At 43.3% G+C, this 25,606-nt stretch overlaps 1 protein-coding gene across 1 annotated transcript in view; it reads right to left on the reverse strand.

Annotated features, from left to right (window-relative positions):
• Positions 1-624: 624 nt before the first annotated feature.
• Positions 625-25,606, reverse strand: part of LIPG (lipase G, endothelial type) — a 29,721-nt gene continuing 4,739 nt past the window's right edge. Inside the window, exons 2-10 of the mRNA XM_026666336.2 lie at positions 23,329-23,525; positions 21,582-21,761; positions 19,716-19,827; positions 17,267-17,491; positions 11,367-11,609; positions 9,865-9,985; positions 8,165-8,383; positions 5,198-5,302; positions 625-4,231 (exon numbers count right to left, since the gene is read on the reverse strand). Coding sequence (XP_026522121.2) covers positions 4,222-4,231; positions 5,198-5,302; positions 8,165-8,383; positions 9,865-9,985; positions 11,367-11,609; positions 17,267-17,491; positions 19,716-19,827; positions 21,582-21,761; positions 23,329-23,525 — 1,412 coding nt within the window. The 3' untranslated portion in view covers positions 625-4,221. The remainder of the gene's footprint in view (positions 4,232-5,197; positions 5,303-8,164; positions 8,384-9,864; positions 9,986-11,366; positions 11,610-17,266; positions 17,492-19,715; positions 19,828-21,581; positions 21,762-23,328; positions 23,526-25,606) is intronic.

The following is a 25,606-nucleotide window of genomic DNA, read 5'->3' on the forward strand; positions in this document are numbered from 1 at the left end:
CTGCAACCGTTTGTTGTGTGTTTTAGCCTCCAGTCCCCTAATCATCCTGGTTGCTCTTCTCTGTACGTTTTCTAGAGTCTCAACGTCTTTTTTATAGTACGGTGACCAAAACTGGATGCAGGACTCTAGGTGTGGACTTATTTACTGGGACGTTATCAAGTAGAGTCCCACAGCAATCAATAATATAGGAAAGTCCTCAACTTCTGACCACAAAGGAGCCCAAAATTAAGGGAGTGTTGTTAAGGGAGTGTTGCCCCATTTTATGACCCGTGTTGGGCTCAAAAGGTATCGTAAAAAAAGGACTACCTGTATTATTCTATTATTATTTAACCACGTGAGCCACCATACTCCTTTGCAGCTGCTAAGACACAGAATCAAATCTGCGCTTCTCAGAATAATGAAGTGGAAGAATAATTCTTTGGATTTGCACCCTTGTCCAAATTTGCAATCCAGGCTGCAAGGATTTAAAGGGGACCAACTGATAGTGACTTGATGGGGGAATTCCAACTTTACATGTCGGTTTAGCTGAACAGGTTTACCGAGTTCCTCCAGCATGGATTTCTCTCAACAGACACTCCATGTTAGGATTGTTTTAAACGAAAGAATTAAAATGCCCACATCTGATTTTAAAGAAGTCACTGAGTTTATTTTTCTGCTCCTGGCTTGTAAAAAACAATTCGATTATTTTTTTTTTTTTTAAAAAGAGACTCTTTATATAAATATACAAATGCATATTTCCTGGACAAAAATAAATAGAGAAGGAGCAATTATTGCAAAAAGCCATTATATACACATTTAACTTCACAGACAGAGCTTCAGGATCACTTCATAAGTTGGCACAGGTCACAGTTAAATTACCTCAAATTCTGTTTCTGAAGAACAAAGACAAAATGTCATCTATATAGGAAAAAAAAAAAACCAAAGGCTTTGGTTGAGATTGGCTAGCCCATTCGTAAGAAGTTAGCAGTAGAAAAGTGCCTAGAGAAATCTGCTTTAAAAACAGGCATTCTTTTTTTTCTGAGGGAGTAGATCATTTTAATTTGCCCAATGCAACACTTTAAACTCTCAAGGGTCTTCTGTGGGAATTTTGCAAACTTTGAAGAGTCAAACAACTTTACTCATTAATTACAAGAGGAGACAGACTTCATTTTCGACATATCAAGAACTCTTAATGTATATGAAAGTGTTCCCACTATAGGCAGTCCTTGAGTTACAACCACAGTTGAGCTCCAAGTTTCTGTTGCTAAAGAAGACAGTTGTTAAATGAGTTTTGGCCATTTTATGACCTTCCTTGCCACAATTGTGAAGTGAATCCCTGCAGTTGTTAAGCTAGTAATACAATTGCTAAGTAAATCTGGCTTCCCCATTGACTTTAACAGATAGCAGATAATCAGAGCTGGAAGAGATCTTGTAGGTCATCTAGTCCAACCTCCTGCCCAAGCAGGAGACCCTACACCATTTGCTCGACAGAAGGTCGCAAAAGGTGATTACATGACCCCGGGGCATTGCAACCATCACAAATATGAGTCAGGTTTTGACAGGTTTTTGAATTTTGATCACGTTACCATAGAGATGCTTCAACAGTCATGTGAAAAGCAGTCATAAATCTCTATTTTTCAGTGCTGTCGTAACTTTGTAAACCAAGGACTGCCTGTACAGTAAAGTGTATTTCATTTCATCCCTGTTTGCAAAAAAAGCCAACCTACAGTAGCTCCTTCCTCCAAAAATGTAACAGACTTCAAAAATGGCAGAAAATTCAGTTACTTCTTAGCCATTTATGGTGTCCACCTGGTTTGAATGCACAATTATATCTAAATAATACAGAAAATTAAGACACCCGACGCTCACGGCAGATGCTGAAACAATAAATCACACAGAGATGCAGTAGACACCGTGGGCTCAACCCTCAACTTAATGTTAATTAATTTCTCACAGCTCTCTATAATAATCAAGGCCTATCATTTCATAAAACACAATCCTCTATTCTAAGAGGAAATTGTTCCCTCTAAAAAAAAAAGAGGATGTTTCAACAAGGGAACACTCAAGGACCATCCAAAGGAAAATATTTATGTTTTTCTCTTGGGGAAAATTCAAAAGAAAAATATGAACTGGTTTTGGGGCAAAGAGGAAGAAGAGGAAGAGGAAGAGGAAGAGGAAGAGGAAGAGGAGGAAGAAGAAGAAGAAGAAGAAGAAGAAGAAGAAGAAGAAGAAGAAGAAGAAGAAGAAGAAGAAGAAGAAGAAGAAGAAGAAGAAGAAGAAGAAGAAGAAGAAGAAGAAGAAGAAGAAGAAGAAGAAGAAGGAGACTGAACTTGTCCAAAATCATGGATGTTAATTGACTAGAGGATCAGGATGAGTGGGAGACTACAACTAATAATCTTAAAAGAAGTCATGGGTCCCTGAACAGAATAAATCTAAATAAATAAATTTTCTTCTGTCTCCTGTTCATCTCTTATTAAACCAGACTTCATTTCACTCAAAAGTATGCTTTGCTGTCATTTTTTAAAAAAAATATTTGTTGGGGGGGGGGTGGGGCAGATGAAATTTTCCTGCAGTTATTCCTTCCTTGAGAATAGAGTGATTGTCCTAAATGTTTTAGAAGAGAAAAAGAAGCAGAAACAGGGAGGTATTGGCCTGATAAACAACAGATAATTTTGAGCACAATGCTTTGGTCAGGTGAGTGGAGAATCTAAGAACTGCAATGTTGAAGGAGAAAAATACCCCCACCCTTTCCTCCCCTATTACGTGAAGAGCTTAGGGTTGTGCGCACTTAGAAAGTTATTTGGTGGGCGTAGTTTGGTGGGTGTGCTTTGCCTAACGCTGGCGTGCAGCTTTCCCCACACCTCCCCACACCTGCAGCACCAATCAGCTGAGGGGATAAAGAAGAGAAAAGCGCAGGGGTTGGTGGGAGGGCTGATCCTGCGCTTTTCTCTTCTTTTTCCAGAGGATTTTTTTTCCTTCTCTCAACTGATTGGTGGCTTTTTTTTCTTTACTACCGGTTCTGTTGAACCGGTCCAAACCGGTAGCATACCACCACTGAACAGCACTCTGCTTTGAAAGTTGCATTAACTTTAATAAGCAGATTTCTTAAAAACGTTAGCTTTTCAATCAAGGAACGACCAATGCAGACAAACAAGCTGACCGTAAACAACAGCCTAATCAAAGAATCACCAAAAACATCCCACCAACACTGACACGGAAAGCCACCAATATATAAAAATAAGAGCAAACCTCGTTCCCTTCTAGCATTCCCTTTTAGCACTAGCTGGGTAATGAAACATCTGCAAGAAAATCCCCAAGCTCCAAATTGGTTGAATGGTAAGTAGGGGAATAGACCCTCTTCCTGATCATTTTTGAACACTCCATTTCTCAAACTCAGCAACGTTAAGATGGGGAATCCTGGGAGTTGAAGTCCAGACATCTTAATTTTGCTGGAGTTGAGAAACAGTGCTCCATCAATAGAAGAGGGGATTTGTAGCTCAGGGTTGAACTGTGGTTTGCTCTGTCATTGTTGAGAGACCACAACCCCTCCTCACCAACAATCAATGGCCAGATTACTAGAGATTAACACGAAGATTAATCCTAGACCAAGAATCAGCAAGCAAGCAAGACCCCAATCAAGGAACAAGCCAAAGTAAACAGCTTAGTCAAAGAGCCACCAAGAACATTGCCACCAACATTGAAAGAGCAAGCGACTAGTACATAAGCAGAAGGAAAACCCCATTCCTTTCTAGCACTGACGATGTTATCAAGTTGGGTAATGAAATGTCTGTAAAAAAAACAACAACCCACCAGGTTCAGAGAGAACCAAGGACCCCACAGTGTTTTATATCATATGATTGGCTCTGTCTGCATTCACATTAATTATGGTGTTGCAATAATGTGCAATTTGTTTTGACTGGGCCTGTAAAAGAGGCATAGACCCCAAACATCGACCAAGGCAAGATGGCATAGGCACAATCAGAAAGGCTCTCCAAAAAGAGGCCAGTTTTGTAACAGGTGGGTTTATTCCCTCCCAATAGATAGTTCTTAGCAACCCTCACAGATCCATCTTTAAACTACAAGCTCTTGCAAGTCCTGACATGTGAGGAAGCCAGAGGAAAAAGTCTGCAGAAACACGTTTTGGTCTTTTTTGTCTTTAGTCGCAGCAAACGTTTTTTTCCAGCTGGGTTGGCCCCTGATGGATCTAAGCGGCTTCTCCAGGAGAGCATTTCAATTCCTATTTTATCCTGGTCTAAGAAAGGAAGAGAAAAACAAAGAACATGATTTAAGAGGCTCAAATTACAGCTTTGATGCGCTTTGACAATAATTTAAGATGAACTGGCCTCAAAGAGAAACGAGACAGGGGGAAAAGGGGGGAAAAAACTCCCTCTAAAGATTTGTGGGAGGAGGCCAAGTTCCTCTTTCAGGGACTTTGTGGGATGTTTCAGATTTGACTAATGGCCACTGAACCACAAATGGTCCTGTCATGCTTGAGGAGAACCACTGATGGAGACTTCCAGGTACCATAAAGTTAAATGGACTTTGTAGTGGGAAATGCTGAGTAATATGCCCGATTTATCTAGGGATGGCCAAGAGTTCTCTTAGAGCAGGGTTTCTCCCACTCTTGGCAACTTTGAGATACGTGGACCCACGTGATCAAAACCTTGTTCTTTTATTTTTATATATAGAAGGTTTCTACCACGTTGAGTTTTTTTGACCACCTTTACAGATATCCCTGCACCCCAGTTTGCAATTTGTAGTCCTCAGATGCTCACAGAAGGCCCCAGAATGGGCATTAGTAGCTTGGACTTGAGATTAGATTTGATTTCCTCCTCCTCCTCCTCCTCCTCTACCACTACCACCAATTTCTTCTTCTCCTCCTTTTCCTTCTTCACCATTGCTATCTCTCCTCCTCCTCCTGTACTATTTCTCCTTCTCCTCATGTGCCATCATCGCTCCTTCCTTTGTTCTTTTCCTTTTAGAGGTATTAGGGAGCTTAAGGGGCACACTGTTAGTCTACATTTTGGGGATGTTTTGGATGTCCACTGCTTCTTTCTAAACCTTCCCAAATTAGGTAGTTTCCTATTTTTATAGTTTTAAGGGATAATCCTGCCCAATAGATTTGAGGAAGAATTGTCTTCTCTGCAACATAGTCCGCTAACTCCTCAGGCTAATTCTGTTGCAAGCAATTCAATTCTAAACTGGCACCAGGACTTACATTGTTCTGTTCCATTTTTGCCACCCTTCACGGCATTTTACAAACCAGAGTTCTTGACCAGGAGATATGTCGGTCTTCCCAGGGTCTTCTGCACAAAACACAAGCCTGAAAGAAAACAAAAAAATAATAATCAAAAGTGTTTTTAAGTCACATACAACACAAGGACCTTTCAATGGAAAGTGATACCAAGCTTCAAATTTTGTATCTATTCCTTGACAAAACCGTTAATTCCAAGATCATTGTTTTTCACCCTTGGCAAATGATGGAGACTCATGTGGGCTTCCTCTCCCATAATTCTCCAGCTAGCATACTGGCTGAGGAATTCTGGGAGCTGAAGTCCACAAGTCATAAAAGGGCCATGGTTCCCAGCCCCAGTTCTAGAGAAATGGCTTCTTTCCATCCTCCTTCTTTCGTTATCATTCCCATGCAAAGTGAAGTTTTCTTTTGAAAACTTTGGCATCTATTATCATGAAAACCAAAAGATTCATTTTATAGATTGGTGGTGGTTTAAATTATATTTATGGGAAGATAGCAGATGAGCAGACTGTTTGCCTTAAATTAATTCTCCGGTTTATAAAAGATTCTTCTACTAATATCCTTGAGTTAATTTGTAAAGATGGGTGGGTTAGGTTATAATATTATTCAGGCCTTTTTCTTGCTAATTATAAAGTCCTGCTTCTGAAAGCAATTTTAATTCATAACCTGAACATGAAACCAGATTAGGAGGATTCACAACTAAAATAGCTTCTACAACAATGGTGGCTAACCTTTTGGGGCTCCTGTGCCAAAAATTGTGCGTGCACCAGTGCGCACGCACTCGTGTTCCAGCGCCCAAAATGCAATGTGTACTTCCCCTCCCCATGCCCCCTGTGCATGCGCATGCAAACCCCCTCCACCCCCTTTAGCTACACTGCGCCTCACAGCTGATTTTTCGGCTGGTTTGAGGCCTTTTTCAGCCTCTCAGAGGCTTGGAAAAAGCCTCCGCAAGGCTTTTCAGGACAAATTATAGGAAGTGACGAAACGGGCCTATAATGTGGCCTGAAAAGCCTTGCAGAGGTGTTTTCCAAGCTCTGGGAGGCCAAAAAAGGCCTCAATCCAACCGGGAAAAAAAAACAACAGCTGTGGGGCGCATACATACGCAATGAGGTAAATTTGCCTGCGGCTCACGCATGCCATAGGTTTGCCATCACTGTTCTAAGAATGCATTCACTGCTTTTTTAACATCACTTTCTTATTTTTTTAATATCATTTTTAACATCATATCATCCCCCTTTCAAATCCCTTTCTTGGCACTTTATTTCACTGGATTTTGATTTCTTGGGGAGTGGGTGAGTGGGGGAAGTTGTTTTAATTTTTCAAAAAGAAATACTTAAGAGCAAAATACAGCTAGTCCTTGACTTATGACCACAATTGGAAGTAACATTTACATCGCTAAGCAAGGGGGTCATTGAATTGCCCCTGCCTTTACCATCTTTTTTTGTCACAGTTCAGAGAATCATTGCAGATGTTATTTGATTCACATGCGAATCCAGCTTTGCTTATGGGGGAAGCAAGCTGAGAAAATGCACATACAGATAGTCCTCGACTTAATGACCACAACTGAGCCCAACATTTCTGTTGCTAAGTGAGGTATTTGTTCAGTGGGTGTTGCCCCATTTTATGACCTTTCTTGGCCAGAGTTGTTATAAGTGAATCGCTGCAATGGCTAAGTTAGTAACATGATTGTTAAGTGAACCTGGCTTCACCCCTGACTTTGTCAGAAAGTGGTCAGAGCTTTGCGACTTGTCAGAAAGTCACAAAAGGCGTTCACATGACCCCAAGATATTGCAACTTTCACAAATGTGAGTCAGTTCCCAAGCACCTGAATTTTGATCACATGACAATGGGGAGGCTGCAATGGTGGTAAGTGTGAAAAACGGTCATAAGCAGAGGTGGTATTCAGCAGGTTCTGACCAGTTCTGGAGAACTGGTAGTGGAAATTTTGAGTAGTTTGGAGAACCAGCCAATACCACCTCTGACTGGCCCTGGCCCCATCTCTTCTCTGCCTCCCATCGAGTCCCAGCTGATCGGCTGGGTCTTCTTTGGTTGCCCTGCACAGGAGAACGGAGCTGGAAAGGAGGTTAGTGGGGTGAAGTGGGAATGGGGATTTTGCAGTATCCTTCCCCCAGGAGTGCAGAGGGAATGGAGATTTTACAGTATCTGTCAACTCATAAAATATTTATCTGGTCTTTTAGAGTTGCCAGCAGAAAGAGAGGAGGGATCAGTGCAGCAGCTTGCAAAACCGAAACTGCATTCCATAAATGTTTTCAAAGATAGTTTCGAGGTGACCGAAATTTCTGCCTCACAAAACTCTAACTGGAGAGCATGATTGATGATTCTTGGCTATGGATGTGTCCCATTGGAGAATATGAATTATGATACACCCAGGGAGTGGGGGAAAACCAGGGTCTAGGGTGACAATGAATGACGTGTCTCAGAGTCAGCTACACCCAGGTAGCATTGGCATGTTTACTCCTAATAAATCTTCTTTAAGCTTTGAAAATCCAGCTAGAGACTCGTGATTTAAATGGGGGTAACTACCGGAGCCCTGACAGATACCTTCCCCTGGAGTGGGGTGGGAATGGAGATTTTGCTATATCCTTCCCCTGCCAAGCCACGCCCACGATGCCACACCATGGCCACCAAGCCACGCCCACAGAACCAGTAGTAAAAAAAAAAATGAATCCCACCACTGGCATAAGTCCCTTTTTTCAGTACTACTGTAACTTTGAACAGTCGCTAAATGAACTGTTGTAAATCAAGGACTACCTCTACATAAACATAGAGGCACGTTGAATTGTTTAGTTCAAACTGAGCATTCCCTCCCAGCCAGCCTGTCCAACAGAAAAAAGATTGTGGGATGTTCCATCACCACCCTTCGGACGGCCACTTGCTCCCGAACTGGTGACCCTTCATCGAGATCCTTACTTCTTCTGAGTTTCGCCCGACTTCACACGGATCCGTCTGATCTGCAGTTCTTTGGATGAGAGATCGGGCTCGGACCAGTAATTTTTCATTTGGCTCCAAAAGTTGTACCAGGACTGAGTGGTGATTTCCCAGGTGAGTTTGATCCTTAGAATATCACCCACATCTTCTCCTGTGTAGACCAGGAAGGTGTTTGTATAGTTCAGGCCAATCTGATCTGATCTGAAAAGGAAACCAAAGTGGAAGAAATGTCATTCCTCCACCAGCTCAGCCTTGCTTCAAAGGGAAGACAGCAAGGCCCCACAGGGTCCAAGAGTCGAGATGTTGAGATGTGATTAGACCCTCAAGGTGCAAGTTCCCGACCCTCGTTTCAAATTATGGAGGCACTAAGACATGCGGTGTAGGAACAACAAAGACCACGAGAACTTCTCTGACTATCAGAATCGGAATAGAGCTGGAAGGGACCTTGGAGGTCTTCTAGTCCAGCCCCCTGCCCCTGCAACAGATCCCATACCATTTCAGACAAGTGACTGTCCAGTCTCTTCTTAAAAACCTCCAGTGAGGAAGCACCCACAGCATCTGAAGGCAACTTCTGTTTCACTGGTTAATTGTCCTCCCTATTGGGAAGTTTAGTTCTACGTTGCTTCTCTCCTTGATTAGTTTCCATCCATTGTTTCTTGTCTTGCCTTTTGGTGCTTTGGAAAGTAAGTTGACCCCCCCTCTTCTTTGTGGCAACCTCTCAAATACTAGACTACTGCTATCATGTCTCCCCTAGTCCTTCTTTTCTCTAACCTAGCCAAACCCAAATCCTCCAACCAGTTTTCATACATTTTAGTCTCATCTTAGTTGCTCTTCTCTGTACTTTTTCCAAAGTCTCAACATCTTTTTTTGTAATGCGGTGACCAAAACTGGATGCAGCATTCCAGGTGTGGTCTCACCAAGGCTCTGGACCGTTCCCCTCTTTGAAACAAGGAATCTAACAACTCTTCCTAGGACAGAGTTGGGGAAACAAAGCATGGAGGTGGCCTTTTTAGAAAATGTTGTGGCCCGCCAGCAGCCAGCAGAGCTGGTGGTAGAATCGGACAGTGAGGAGGTTCGGGAGGAACATGGGCCAGTCCTGGAGTCTGGGGAAGGCTCTGACAGGTGCTCTGTGTCAGAGGCAGAAATGGGGCCAGGGACACCTGACAGTTATCAGCTGCCTTTGGAGTCGGAGATCAGTGGGGCAGAAGAACAGCTGGAGCCTGTTCCCGATGTGCACATGTGCAGAGCTGCCAGGAGAAGGGAACAGTTAAGGAACAAGGGTCGACTCGGGAGTTAAAGGCACAGGTGGACGGTGAATGGCCCCTCCCATATGGTGAAACGGGAGTGTTTGCAGGAGACAATTAGTTCATTTAATTAGTGTGAAGATTTGTCGGTGACTCTCAGAGACTCCTTGCCAAGTATTTTCTGGTACAGCGTTGCACTTGGAAGCTATTGGCCTGGCAACTCTCCAAGCCTGATAAGGTCTATGGTTATAATTCACTTTTGAAAGACTGTTTGCCGGGACTTTGCTGCATGTGAATGATAGAAATTTACATGAGCCTAATAAAGGTTTTTTTTTGTCAGGACAAGAAGTCTGTTTCATGATTTTGTGAAGCCTAGAACAGAAAAAAAACAATGTCAACTTTAACGAGATTGACTGATATTTGAAATTTTCCACTTACACTTCCAGAGGTAGAGGTTCAGAATTTCCACTGGTCCCATAGAAGGTCACGGAAAATGCTGGTTCAGTTTTCCCCAGACTTTTGTAGCTGAAGACATGGATTTTCAGCTGATAGTGGAAAACTGAGGAAAGACAAGAGCCCAACATTAGAGTGGCAAACTTGTGGCAACATAGACAGGCATGGCTCCCAAGGGGCAGAGGATCTGAGGGCCACAGGTGTTCTTGGGACCCCAAACTGGAAGACTAGAGAGAACCAGAAAAGCAGTAGGGTGTGGATGATGATTCCTTACTCCACAGAGTAGAAAGAAGATGGGCTGTCTTTGGTCCATTGCAAAGCTCTTGTAAATTTAATTGTAGGCAGTGCTTGAATTACGAGCACAACCGAGTCCAACATTTCTGTTGCAAAACGGTTGCTAAACAAGTTTTGCATCATTTTACGACCTTCCTTGCCATGGTTGTTAAGTGAATCACTGCAGTTGTTAAGTTAGTAACACGGTTGTAAAGTGAATCAGGCTTCCCCATGGACTCGGGGAATGGCACTGAAAAAAAATGACTTATGGCTGTTTTTCACACAGCATTCCCACAGTCGTGTGATCAAAAATCAGACACTTGGCAACTGTCTCATATTTATGACAGTTGCAGTGTCCCGGGGTCATGGGATCCCCTGTTGTCCTGACCAAGGCTTCTCAGACCGTAATTACGCACACGCTTATTTTAAAAACAAGTCTTGTTTTATTGCAACGCTGGGAATTATTTTCATTCCCAGCCTGTAATGAATCCCAAACAGTCCCTCGAGATAAGCACCCACCTTTCTTTCTTGTGAAGTGCTGCCAATAACAGAAGTGTCAAATGAACTAGAAAAAAAAAACCAACTGAAGTACAAAGAGCTTCAAAAATGAATCCAAACAGAGCGAACGACTTTGCTTCCTGCAAAGGCTTCATCATCTTTGCCTGTCCTTTATACCTTATGGGAGGGGCAATCACCTCCCAGCCTTACTCCCGAGTCGCCCCTTTTGTTTCTGCTGCTCTCGCCCTCTAGCAGCTCTGTGCATACGCACACTGGGAACAAGCTCCCCTTGTTCCTCAGCCTCGCTGCTGCCAAACTCCGGAGGTTCCAGAGGCTCCGAAGGCAGCACCCCACTCCCAGATGGTCCTGGCCCCATCTCTGCCTCAGACATAGGACCCTCGTCTGAGTCCTTTCCAGGCTCCTGGACTGATCCCCTTTCTTCCCCACTGTCCGATTCCGCTGCCGTCTGCACAGGCTGCCGGCGAACCACGACACCTTTTGTGACCTTCTGACAAGCAAAGTCAATGGGGATCCAGTTTCACTTTACTACGGTGTTTCTAAAGATTACAACTGCAGTGATTCACTTAAGAACTGTGGCAAGAAAGGTCATAAAATGGGGCAAAACTCACTCAGCAACTGTCTCGCTTAGGAACGGACATTTTGGGCTCAATTGTGTTCATAAGCCAAGGACTACCTGTAGTAGGATTTCACCTTACCTTTGAAAGGCATGCCAGCCCTTGTCTTGAGGTACATCTTGCTGTTGCGTTTGTTCCTCATCTTCTTGATGTTGTATCCGATGCTGTTGCAGCGATTCTTCCGACAGCTCAAGCAAATGCCCTTCTTGAAGCGTCCGGAATCCGTGCATTGGAAGGCAAAACTCGGCTTGTCCTTGTTCACAAGCGAGTCCACAAAGAGGTGCACTGACCGCTCGTGTTCACATATCACAAGGCCCCCAATGTCTAGAGGGGGGAGATGGATCACAGTCGATCATTAGGACCTTGGAGTCCCAGTGGATGATCACTTAAACATAGAATCATAGAATCATAGAATCACAGAATCATAGAATCATAGAATCATAGAATCATAGAGTTGGAAGGGACCTTGGAGGTCTTCTAGTCCAACCCCCTGCTTAAGGAGAAGACTGTACACCAGTGGTTCCCAACCTTTTTTTTTGGCCATGTCCCATCTCTAAAACCCTGATGTTTCCCCCCCGTGACATATAATTCTTACTATTCAAAAAGTGAACCCTTAACTCATGTGGAGGAAGCCTAAAAGGCCATTAACTTGGTTTAAACAAGGCTCCAAAGAACATGGCACCCATAAAAGAGAAAAATAAAAGAATGAAAGACAGTAGAAGTACTGAGGAACTTTAAAAAAAAAAAATAGTATGAAGGGATATCAAAAAAAACTACTCGCCCACTTGGTTTGAACCTGCAGCTTTGTGGGAAAATGCTTCGGTAGTTCAGTAGGTGGAGGTGAATCACACAGGCCTGGCAAGGCCTACGCAATGCATGGCTCAGCCCCAGATTGCTCTGAGAGGAAAAGTCTTGTAAAACATGGTGTGGGAAAACACAGACCAAAAATAACTGTAAATCGAGCAACCACCCAGCAGCAAAGCCCACGAGAGAGAGAGAGAGACAGACAGACAGACAGACAGACAGACAGAAAGAGACTCTGCCAGTCTCATGATCCTTATTGGGAACACATCTGATGGACTGGCAGTTGCTCCCTCCTCCCCGTAGCTGGGATATCTTTTCCAGACCAGGCCCTAGGACCATGTTGGTGAACCTATGGCCTGCGTGCTGGAAGTACCACGCGGAGCCACTTCTGCAGGCACGCAAGAGTTTGCCTGGAAGAGCCCCACTGTGCATGCACACACGCTGCCACTGCCCAACAGTTGATTGTTGGGTATCTGGTGCGCACGCGTGGGGCGGGTGCGCGGGAGACACGCGTGTATGTGCAGATGAAAAACACTGCATTGCAATTTCGCATTTTCCTGCTCAGCCAAAAGGGAAGGAGCATTTCCCCATGGGCAGCAGCAACATTTATGGTGGTTTTTGGAGCGCAGGGCAAGCACGAGCTCAGCTTGGCCAAGAACCAGACAAGCCACTAGCCAAGAATGTTGCAGTGCAGCCCAAAGGACACACATATCATTTAAATAATAAGGACGGGGCAGAACCAGTTGGAAACATTTCATAAACTGAAATGGCTTTGTGCCGTGCCTTAAATGGGAAGGCATGAGTTTTCCAAGCGACTGCCAATTATCACAAAGCCTCAGGTTCATTAGCCAAGCAGCCCACACGGGCATGCTTTTCTTTCCTATCGCCAGGAGTGAGAGTCCCAAGAAAGATGCCTGAAGTTTAAATGATGGCTTTGCATTTATAAAATGTGTGTTGTAGTTTAAAGTCCTTCCAGAGGGTGTTCTAACTGAAAACCTTAAACACAGCCCTTCCTAGTCTAGGCTCCTTCCAGAATTTTGGGACTACCCTATCCCATAATGCCTCCCAGGAATGGGGCTTTTGATCATACTGCTCAATGGTCAGGGGAACCAAAATCAGCAGCAAGAGCCATGTGGGAAGGTCAAAACCAGCAAGATGGCATCTCCTCCTCCTCCTCCTCCTCCTCTATTTTAATGAAAATAAGGCCTAGAAGCGACATGAGAGCACTGTTCCAATATCTAAGGGGCTGCCAGAAAGAAGAAGGGGTAATCCACTTGAAGGCAGGACAAGAAGCAACGGAAGGAAACTAATCAAGGAGAGAAGCAACTTACAACTAAGGTGAAATTTTCTGACAATGAGGACAATCAATCAGTGGAACAACTGACCTCCAGAAGTTGTGGGTATTCCATCAGTAGAAGTTTAAAAAAGAGATTAGACAGCCATTTGTCTAAAAAAAAAAATCATTTGTAGATGATACAACAGTGGTGGGACTCATCTCCAGGGGGGATGAGTCTGCCTACCGAGATGAGGTGGACCGGTTGCTTTCGTGGTGTAGAGACAATAACTTGCTCCTCAACACCAATAAGACCAAGGAGCTTATAGTGGATTGTAGAAGGAACAGATCAGACATCCAGCCCTTGCTTATCAAGGGAGACCGAGTGGAGCAAGTGGCCAGTTTTAAGTTTCTGGGTGTTACCATAAAAAAAGGACCTGACCTGAGACTTCTCAGAAAACAATAACTGAATGAAAAACTGCTGGTGATCTTCTACCGCTGCACCATAGAGAGTATCTTAATTTACTGCACCTCTGTATGGTTTGCCAATGGCACAGGGGCAGATAGGAAAGCACTCCAGACGGTTAATGTCATTGCCCAGACGATCATGGGTTGCTCTCTCCCCTCTTTGGAAGAGCTTTATAGCTCCCGCTGCCTTAAGAAAGTTCAAAACATTCTCAAAGATCCATCTCATTCTGGGCACCCTTTTTTTTTTAACTATTACCATCTGGCAGACGGTACAGGATAATAAAAACAAGGACAAATGGGCTGAAAGACAGCTTCTATCCCAGGGCAGTAGCTCTGTTGAATTCTGCTGTATAGTGCAGTGTTGGTGCGGTGTTGGGGGTTTTCAATTCAATGTGTGGAGTGTGAAGGATGTGTGTCTTTGTTTATTTTCATGGTCGTGGTCATGATGTGCACTGAAGATGGTGTTTGATTTCGTTGTCCGAGGTGCAATGACAATAAACTAAACTAAATTAAATGTTATAAGGGGTTGAGCAAAGAGTTGGATTATAAGACCTCTAAGGTCCCTTCCAACTCTGTTATTTTGTCTGCTTTTTGGCTCCCCCCCCCAATCACATATCCATTGATTGGAGGCCAAAATATTTAAGAGGTAGCTGCTTTAAAGCAACCTTGAAATATAAGTCAATTTTGCCACTGTAACTTCCTTGATACTGAAATTGGAGGCCTAAAGAAGTCTAGTATTTATATGGTAAAGAAAAAAATACCAAGATGATTTTATTAATATTTCACTGGGCATTATCCTGCTCTAATGCTCACAAGGATCCTATATGAAAAGAAAGGCCAAAGAGGTAGAAGCTGCATTGGATTTTGTCTTGGAGACTGTTTGAAATACTTTCTCAGTAGTTATGTTCACACAACATGGTTCATCAAATCAGGGAAAAGACAGTAACAATACAGGAAGTCCTTGTCTTACAACCATTTGAGCCGTGGTGGCTCAGTGGTTAGAGTGCAGTACTTCAGGCTACTTGTGCTGCCTACCGGCGGACTGCAATTTGGCAGTTCGAATCTCACCAGGCTCAAGGTTGACTCAGCCTTCCATCCTTCCAAGGTGGGTAAAATGAGGACCCAGATTGTTGGGGGCAATAGGCTGACTCTGTAAACCGCTTAGAGAGGGCTGTAAAGCACTGTGAAGCGGTATATAAGTCTAAGTGCTATTCCTATTGGTTTAGTGATCAAAGTTACAATGGCACTGAAAAAAGTGATTTATGACTATTTTTCACATTTACAAACAATGCAGCATCCCCATGGTCACTTTTCAAAATTCAGACGCTTGACAAATGACTGATATTATGATGGTTGGAGTGTCCCAGGATCATGGGGTCACCTTTTGCGACCTCTGACAAGCAAAGTCAATGGGGAAGCCAGATTCACTTAACAACTGGGTTACTAACTTAACCACTGCTGTCACTTAATATCTGTGGCAAGAAGGGTTGTAAAATGGGGCAAGACTCACTTAACAACTTGTCTCACTTAGCAATGGAAATCTGGGGGTCAATTGTGGTAATCAAGGTATACCTGTAATGCACCATATGCCAAGCTTATTTAAGGTGCATCCATCTGTGTTTTTGCATGTTGTACAAATCTCAGCAAACTGAGTCAGTTTTTAATATATTGTCTTCTGCAAGGAGTTGTGGCTAAATTAGGCAATTAAGCACAACTGGTTCTGATAAAAATGTATCAAAATGAGAAGTGCCATGTCATTGCTTGGAAATCTTCTAAAGTTCTAAACCAGGGGTCTTCAAACTTGGCAAGTTTAAGACTTGTGGACTTCGATTCCCAGAATTCCTCCTCCAGTCATGTTAGCTCAGGAATTCTGGGAGTTGAAGTCCACAAGTCTTAAATTTGCCAAGTTTGAAGACCCTTGTTCTAAACCCTAGACTCGTCACAACAACGGAGACAGGATTTTCAAATTTTGAGAAGCCACTACATTTCAAATAGGACAGACTTTGCTCATCACAAATTCAAGAATCTGTTCTGAATAATGCAATTTAACCAGAGTTAAATTGAGAAGTGCAGTGGTTTAGGATTGGAAGAATGAGAGAGAGAGAAAAAATCTTCCACATTAAAAAAAATTCCCTTTGACTTGGATGCCCTTTCTTGAAAATAAAAGGTTAGAAAATGTGGTCTTTGTTGCTATTCTTGGAGAACTGAAGACGTTTGGAGAAATAGCTTGATATCCCTCTGGAATGTGGATACTGAAACTATAAGTGCTTAGACAATTTTTTGCCTTCCTCAATTTTGCCCTTTTATTTTGATTCTTTACTAATTTACTTGATTATTTACTAGAATTTTTAATTGTATATTTAGTGAGCGTTTTTATTTATTCTGGTCTCTGGTCAAAAACTGTAATAAACAAAATATTAAAATACTAATCAAGGAGAGAACCAACCTAGAACTAAGGAGAAATTTCCTAACAGAACAATTAATCACCCGGCTGGCTTTCATGGAACGACATACAATGCCTCCTGGAGCTTTTTAAGAAAAGATTGGACAACCATTTGTCTGAAATGGTATAGGGTTTCCTGCCTGAGAAGGGGGTTAGACTAGAAGACCTCCAAGGTCCCTTCCAACTCTGTTATATTGTAATCTTGTGTAGGTACTGCCACACTTCATATGGATCTACAGCAGTGTATAATCTTTACATTAGTATAAAACATATTTTATCAAAAGCAACATTTATATAACTTTTAGTACTGCTCATATGGTACTGAAGCTTTACTATTTAAACATTTTACAGGCAGTCTTCTAGTTATAATTACAATTCACCCTGAAAAAAAAGACATCAGCCAAAGCCTAAACTGAGTGGCCACATTTTACAGGCAGACCTCTAGTTACAACTGTCCATTATGGTTGCAAGTAATGACAGTCAGGAAGCAGCTCATCATGTGACCAAGCCTGATTTTGCAACCTTTTTCGTAGTGGTCATTAAGTGAGCCCATGGTCGACGTGGGAGTAAGGCCACAGGTGAATAGCCCCTTCCGTAGGGATTAAAAGAGGAGCAAAAGCGGAGGGGGCTTTTACAGGAAACAATTTGTTCGTTGCAGCACTGTGAAGATCTGTCTGTGCATCTCAGAGACTCTGTGCTGAGTCCTTCCGTGTCAGCACTGCATTTGGAAATATTTACTTGGCAGCTCTCCAGGCTAGATAAGGTCTGTGCTCCTAATTACACCCTTGAAAGTCTGGTTGCCAGGCCTTTGGCTGAATGTGAATGCAAGAAATTCACCTTCGTTTAATAAAAGAGGCTTTGCCGGAACAAAGTGTCTGCTACTCTGCTTAGTGCTTTTTGGGGAAACCTAGGTCAGAACAGTGGCATTCCTGCCTCTGGGAAGCTCCTACACTCTGAAGCAACTTCATAGATCAAGCAGAAGAGTCAACTCACCCCCTAAAGCGAGCGTTCCCAAGATGTCAGTAAGGCCGCATCCTGGCTGGATGTCTCCTCCATTGGGGTAAATGTCGATATGACCCACAGGCATCTGGATCCCAATGCTGATGCCCAACGTTTCTCTTGTGTACGTGTGCAAGACATCCACAAAATCAGCGTCGTCGGGAGAGAGACGTTTGCTTGGATCGGCTCCCTCAAACATCGGCCCAGCTGGATCCAAGCCTGGAATATCCAAGGCATGTGGTTAGCCCTTCACCATAATTGAAGGCCGTTGTTCTTCTAGAACAGAGTGTAGGGAACGATGGCTCTTTGATGACTTGTGGACTTCAACTCCCAGAATTCCTGAGGCAGCTGGCTGACGGCTGGCTGAGGAATTCTGGGAGTTGAAGTCCACAAGTCATCAAGGGGTCATCGTTCCCCACATTCTGTTCTAGAAAAACCTGGTTTGTACCTCATCAGAGGAATGGTTAGTCTATATCAGCAGTGGGGACAAACTTAATGCTACTTTAACCATTATGTTATGATGGATCTCATGGTTAACTTCCAAATTTGGAAGTGGGTTGGTACTAGTGGTGGGATTCAAATTTGTTTACTACCGGTTCTGTGGGCGTGGCTTGGTGGGCGTGGCAGGGGGAGGATACTGTAAAATCTCCAGTCAGAGGTGGAATTTGCCGTTTCTCCGAACTATTCAAAATTTCCACTACCGGTTCTCCAGAACTGGTCAGAACCAGCAGAATACCACCTCTGGTTGTACGTAGAATACAAAACTAGCTTTCTGGGACTGTACAGAATCCATGGCCCACCTACATTGATCAACTTAGGTTTTTTTGGCGAAGAAAAGAGCTACATTTCTTGCAAGTCCTGGCTTGCTATCTCATAGAACCTGCATCCAACATGTAGGAAATCTCAGGGCAAAAAAGAAAATGGAGGAAGGTTTTCATTCACAAAAGAACTATGAAACTTTTATGCCTCCCATAAGGGACTTTTGAGGCAAAATTGTCATACATTTTTGCCTCAAAAGAACAGCATATTTTCAGCCCATTCTGAGAAAGGCAGGCAGGGTTGGGAATCCCTCATAGCCCTGGGGTGACAGGTCGTTTGGTTTGAAAGGAGAATTATAAAGTAGATCCTCTATGGCAGGGGTGTCCAACCTTGGCAACTTTAAGACTTGTGGACTTCAACTCCCAGAATTCCTCAGCCAGCTTTGCTGGCTGAGGAATTCTGAGAGTTGAAGTCCACAAGTCTTAAAGTTGCCAAGGTTGGACACCCTGCTCTACGGGAAGCAAAGTTTGGGGAAAATATTCTTGGCACAATAAGGTGCTGGGTGTGCACACACAGACAAAAGGACATGTACCTACTTAAAACACACATACCGTACACACAGAATTAGGAATAAAAATTTCACATGGCAATTAAGGTTAAGGGTGGATTGATTTAGAACTGCCACAAATGCCAATAAAAGATCTTTTTTTCTTGACTTTTCTCCTGTGTAATGAAGGACTGAGGGCACTAGAAATCAAAAAGCTGATGACATGGCAGAAGACAGAAGAGAAGGCAGAGACCGAAATGAGATGCCCTCCCGCCTTCTCACTTTGGCCCCGTCCACCACTAACCACAACCCGGCCTTGACCAAAACACAGCTCTGCAATTACCCCCAAGGGCGTGCATCGAAGGCAGCCTAGAGATGAGATCGGTTTACCCAAAGCTATTTTGAGTGGCTATTTTGATGGCTTTGATTAATTACTTTTACTTGAAGTCTAGCACCCACAACTTAGTCAGGGTCAACTAAGTCAGGGGTCTCCCAACTTGGCAACTTCTTGAAGACTTGTGGACTTCAACTCCCAGAATTCTTCAGCCAGCCATGTTGAAGTCCCCGAGTCTTAAAGTTGCCAAATTTGGAGACCTCTGGACTAATTCTCTAAGGCAGGGGTCCCCAAACTTGGCAACTTTAAGACTTGTGGACTTCAACTCCCGTCTTAAAGTTACCAAGTTCGGAGGCCGCTGCTTTAGGGCTACGAAACCACTTCTTGCACTAAATGCAAGAAGTTCTGGAGAACCAAGTAGGGAAATTTTGAGTAGTTCAGAGAACCGGCAAATACCACTTCTAAGTGGCCCCGCCCCCATCTCTTCTCCACCTCCCGTGTCCCAGCTGATCGGCTGGATCTTCTTTTGTTGCCCTGCACAGGAGAACAGAGCTGGAAAGCAGGTTAGTGGGGTGGGGAGGGAATGGGGATTTTACAGTAACCTTCCCCTGCCACGCCCACCAAGCCATGTCACACCCACCAAGCCACGCCCACAAAAAAGTTTTTTAAAAAAGTAAGAAAGAAGTAAAAAAAATTGAATCCCACCACTGACTAAATGGGACATCTGACAGTTGCAGAAACGGGAGACAAATCTCTGCAATGTTTTTGGAAAGCAAGAGAAAGCCACCAGGTGGTCGCCTTACCTGTAATTCTCCCGATAGTGCCCCGGGCATAATTTCCGGTATAGCCAGCAATATGGGCCCCGAGACTGTAGCCAATCAGATGGACGTTCTCGAGTTGGAAGTCCTTCTTGTTCTGCAACAATTAAGAGGAGAAATGAGTGTTTCGTTCGTACATAACAAATGGACGAAAATCTCATGCTAGAACTTTCCTCCCAGAAGAAAACCCACATCTTTAAAAATCAAGGGTATCTAAGAAAAGTGCATTTTACAGGTAGTCCTTGGCTTATGACAACAACCGGGACAGCTGCTAAGTGCGTTTCGTCCCATTTTTACGACCTTTCTTGCCACAGTTGTTAAGTGAATCTCTGCAGTTGTTAAGTTAGTAACATGGTTACTAATTAAATCTGTTGACTTTGCTTGTCAGAAGGTCACAAAAGGGGATCACATGCCCCAGGGACACTGCAACTGTCATAAATACGAATCAGTTGCCAACTGTTCAGAGTATTGCAGTATAAATTCAGCCCCAGAAAAGTAAACAGCTGAAGCTTCATTTAACTTCTTTATAAACATATAAAGTAAATTTTACAATACCAGTTGTAGATTTCTCCAACATGGAGCAAACTCAAACAGAAACAGATGTTACAGGTTCAGAGCTTAACAGCAACTCAACTTCAGCAGATAAACAAGCAAGTTTTTTCTTTCACGAGACGGACTCAGAGCTCAACATAGCTTCAGAGCTGCAGAGCTTAATATAGAGCCATGCCTAGGCTACTTCTAGTTTCAGTTTCCAAACAGTCCTCATTGGCTGACTTAGTTGCTATGCCTATTCATTGGCTGACTTTGTTACCATGCTCTATTCCAGTTCATAAATATACTTGGACACCAACCATCTGAATTTTGATCATGTAACCATGGGGAGGCTGCAACGTTAAGTGTGACAAACGGTCATGTCACTTTTTTCAGTGCCATTGTCACTTCGAATGATCACCAAATGAACTGTGGTAGAATAGATTGAGAACTACCTGTAGTTATATGTCCAGTTAGACACCCACCACTCAAATGTGCATTCTTCCCCTGCAAATTATAAACCAATCCAGCTGTAAAGGGCTATAGCAAGGAACAGCTAAGAAATTAAATCCTAAATATATAGTTCCGTTACAGAAGGCCTCGATCTAAACGTCCAAGTACATAAAACAGCTTGGAAGATCAGGCTTATCCAGTGGGAGGCAGATTAATTAAAGACAGAAGTTGACTAATCAACTGTGACAGAGAGAGAGAGAGAAAAGCAAATTTGGATTAAGGAACAGCTGCCGGCTGCAAGGAATGAGGCCTGCCTACTGAGATCAGCTAAATAAATATGCGCATAAAATAGAGGCAAGGTTATTATGGCTTTTCAGTATTTGACTAAGATCCAGTGAGGAGGCTAGTATTTAAGATCTGTGAAATGATGTTATTTCCTGGTCTCCTGTTTCCCTGAAGCTTCACATTTCCAAATGACAGCAGGGACCTAACTAGATTAAGGAACAGATAATTTAAGGAATGATTAAGCAATTAGGGATTTAACCAAGCAGATCTGAGCAAGAGACCTAAGCCAGATTGGCAAACGTCAAAGGATGAAGGTGCATTTTGTACATAGATTGTGTGTCCCTGAGATATCCGGCATTTAATCAGCCCCAATTGTTTCCTCTCCTCACCTTTTAATCAGCCCCAATTGTTTCCTCTCCTCACCTTTTTGGCACCCAGCCAGCATTGTCATGCTGCTTCCAAGTAGTAAGTCTTGCGTGAGCAGATGTGGCGCTTCCAAGCATCAGTTTGATGCGAGGTTGGGCCGTCACTTTCATGTGCGGTTTTCGCAGAGTGAAATGATTGCCTGCTTGCAAAATTTACCTCTAACCAGTCCAGCAGCTCTGCAAGTTGTTTTCCAACCACCCTTGTGTTGTTGACAGCAATGGTGTAGAGCTGCTGGGCGAGAGACAGCCAGTTCACCACCACCACGTTGGCTTCCTTCTCACGTTCCTGCAGAGCGGAGACCAGGGTGTTCATCCATCTTTCATACATGCCGCCCATCTGTGGGGAGAGGAAAAAAAAAATCAGGATATGGCTCCATTCCAGTCCTAGGGAGATTGTAACCTGGTCTTGAAATCTCAGGAAAGACTTCAGAAAATGACCAGCTGTCTGCAAGGAATGTAAATCCTTCCATTCCCCACTATCCTATCAGAGTTGAAGAAGCTTCTTGGATGAGAAGCGAAATATCTTCAAAAGAAAAAAAACAAAGTCCAGTTGCCTCCTGAAAAAGCACCTTTGGGACAACCATGACCTGGAGGGCTGAGAATCTCTACAGAGTTTTAGCTATACAATTTGGGATGGACACCCTTGGAATAGGAATGGATTTCCAGAAGAAAAAAATGGCAGACTATAGGAACAATTAGCACCACTCAGGTGACCCTGAGGACACAGGTAAACCTCCAAGTGCTTCAACGACCCTCCAAAAGGATGCAAATGACCAGCTGTCTGCAAGGAGTATAAATCCTTCCATTCCCCACCATCCAGTCAGAGCTGAAGAAGCTTCTCGGATGAGAAGCAAAATACCTTCAAAAGAAAAAAACCAGAAAGTCCAGTGGCCTCCTGAAAAAAAGCACCTTTGGGACAACCCTCCCAAAGTTGGTTCAGGCTCTCAGAAAAGACATGTTTTTAATAGAAGGATGCAGCTATTAATACATTTGGGGAATGTAATCTTGGGAGAAGATCTGGCTCTTAATCCACATCCAAAGATTTGGATGACCAAAAGGTACATCCCACTATCCTCAGTCCAAATTCAAAAGACCTTCACAAGTGACCAGTTTGGTTTTCTACCAAGGATAGTTTCTTCCCAAACAAAAGGCTGGAGAAGAAGAAGGGTGAGAGAAGTGGCTTACAACACTCTGAAAATCACATTATTATTTTTTTAAAAAAAACTTTTCAAGCTATTAAAATCAGAGGTGGTATTCAGCAGGTTCTGACCAGTTCTGGAGAACCAGTAGTGGAAATTTTGAGTAGTTCAGAATATCTCCTCTGACTGGCCGGCCCCCATCTCTTCTCTGCCTCCCGAGTCCCAGCTGATTGGCTGGGTCTTCTTTGGTTGCCCTGCATAGGAGAACGGAGCTGGAAAGCAGGTTAGTGGGGTGGGGAGGGAATGGGGATTTTGCAGTATCCTTCCCCTGCCATGCCCACCAAGCCACACCCACCAAGCCATGCCCACAGAACTGGTAGCAAAAAAAGTTTGAATCCCACCACTGGTCTCACTGTCTAAATACTAGAACTGACCAATGTAGAAGGCATGTTCTATCAAGAAAGATGGGAGGTTCAAAGCCAGTGGTGGGATTCAAATTTTTTTACTACCAGGATGGCTTGGTAGGTGTAGCAGGGCAAGAAGAGTGCAAAATCTCCAATCAGAGGTGGGATTTGCCAGTTCTCTGAACTACACAAAATTTCCACTACTGGTTCTCCGGAACTAGTGAGAACCTGATGAATACCAATACAATAACTTAGTTCTATATATATGATCATGCTGCCAAAAAAATAGTCACTATAACTAATCATAGCTTTAATTGGGGAGCTTGTCATGTGTCATGGAGCTCAGAAAAGTCCTACTTACCGACCATCCATGAATAACAAAGAAGGTCTTTGCGGAGACGTTGAAGTGGCAATCATCTAGGAGATGGTCTTGGCCAACAGAGAGATAGCAGTCAGCATGATCAGGGTCTGGGGTGGTACGAACAATGAACTTCACTTGTAGATCCTCAACTTTGGATGGTTCTTCTCTCAGCTTTAACGCTTGAGAAATGCTAGCATCTGGAATAAAATATGTAGAATTGAAGATCATTCTTCCGTAAGTGGTGTTGAACACATAAGCTGAACAAATACAGGTAGCCCTTGTCTGCAATAAATGAATTTCAGCCATTTGCCAAGCATCTGAATTTCGATCACGTGACCATAGGGGTTGCTGCAACGGTCATAAGTGTAAAAAACAGTCATATGTCACTTTTTTCAGTGTCATTGTAACTTTGAACAGACAAACTTTAAACAAACGATTGTAAGTCGAGGATTACCTGTACAAATCTGCCTTCTTAATGCAGCCATCTTACTTGGTACCCTTAAAATATGTTGGACTTCAGCCTTCAGAAGTGGAAGCTGAAATCCAACATCTCAGGACATCATCACCTTGAGAAAAGCTGGCTTCAATCTTCAATAGTTGTAAGTTGCTGTTATCACTTGACACCATATCCCTTGTGCTGTCAAGATTCCAGCAGATACTCTAATTAAATCATGAGCCTCGAGCCACACTCTCAAAACTAAAAAAATATTTATTTGAAGGTAACATTCTACATCCGGCATTTACCTGGGCGTAGCCAACTCTGAGATACTGTCACCCTTGATCCTGCTTTTCCCCCCAGCCCTCTGGGTGTATCATCCAACGAAAAACGTCCATAGCCAAGAGTCATCAACCATGCTCTCCAATGAGATTTTTTCGGGCAGAAGCTTCAGTTATCTAATCAGTGTTTGAAGAAATTATTAATGGAATGTACTTTCGATTCCACACTGCCACCTGCTCTTTGAAACTCCCCCCTTCTTTCTGTTGTCAACTATAAAACATGTATACAAAATGTTTTATGAGTTGACATGTGCATTTGTTGAGAAAGCAGAAAAGTTTTCGCATCTTTATCTTTCCACCTGCCGTCTACTTAGGTCTGATGACTGCATGAAGAATTTCTACAAGAACTTCCCCTTCTCCACACGTTGATTCAATACGTATCTGGCAGTTTTTCAAACAATGAAATGCTCTTGTGTAAATTTACGTATGAGTCAACTGCAAAATCCATAGCTAGAATTCAACTACCAAGGAATTGGCTTTGGCTAAATAAAAAATTCTGAGACAATGGAGACCTGCCTCAATGACAAACAATATTGTATATCTCTTTATCGTGCTAAGCTATTCCATACCTCTAAAGCTTCTGGGTGTTAGCTTTCCACTGAAAACCAATCTATATAGCCTGGGGCCAGGTTATTTGAACTGCTGGAAAGATTTTCCACATCTTCTTGGCTGCGGCTGAACTCTCAATCAATCAATCGGAATAGAGCTGGAAGGGACCTTGGAGGTCTTCTAGTCCAACCCACATCTCAAGCAGAAGACCTTATACTATCTCAGATAGGTGGCTGTCCAATCTCTTCTTAAAAACCCTCCAGCACCCACAACTTCTGGAGGCAAGCTGTTCCACTGATTAATTCCAGGTTGCTTCTCTCCTTGATTAGTTTCCATCCATTGTTTGTTGTCCTGCCTTCTGGTGTTTTGGAAAATAAGTTGACTCCCTCTTCTTTGTGACAGCCACTCAAATACTGGAACAATGCCATCATATCATCCCTAGTCCTTCTTTTCTCTAGATTGGCCATACCGAATTCCTGCAACTATTCTTCATATGCTTTTGTATCCAGGCCTTTAACCATCTTAGTTGCTCTTTGTGCTTTTTCTAAAGTCTCAACATCTTTTTGCGTTGACCAAAACTGGATGCAGTTATTCTGCATTTAGGTGTGGTCCTACTGAAGCTTTATAAAGCAGTATTAATACTTCACGTGATTTTGATTCTACGCCTCGAGCTCCGTTTTCCTTGGCAGAGGGTTGCAGGAGGCCGTCCCAGCCGAAAACGGAGATTGGGAGCCCATTTTTGCTGGCAGAGCATCCATGATGACCCCCTACCCCCCCCCCAAGGTCAAACACGACCCTGATGCGGCCATCAATGACATCGAGTTTGACACCCCTGACCTAAGCAGACTGGCTTCAGACCAATGCCAGTTCGCCTCCTTTCAAGCAAAAGGGGTCAAGCTATTTTCCAAAGCGCCTGAAGGCCAGACAAGGAACAACGGATGGAAACTGAACA

This window comes from Notechis scutatus, chromosome 2 (assembly GCF_049901735.1).
Source record: "Notechis scutatus isolate UNSWTSFEM ecotype Mainland chromosome 2, rNotScu1.2, whole genome shotgun sequence".
NCBI classification, from domain to species: domain Eukaryota; kingdom Metazoa; phylum Chordata; class Lepidosauria; order Squamata; family Elapidae; genus Notechis; species Notechis scutatus.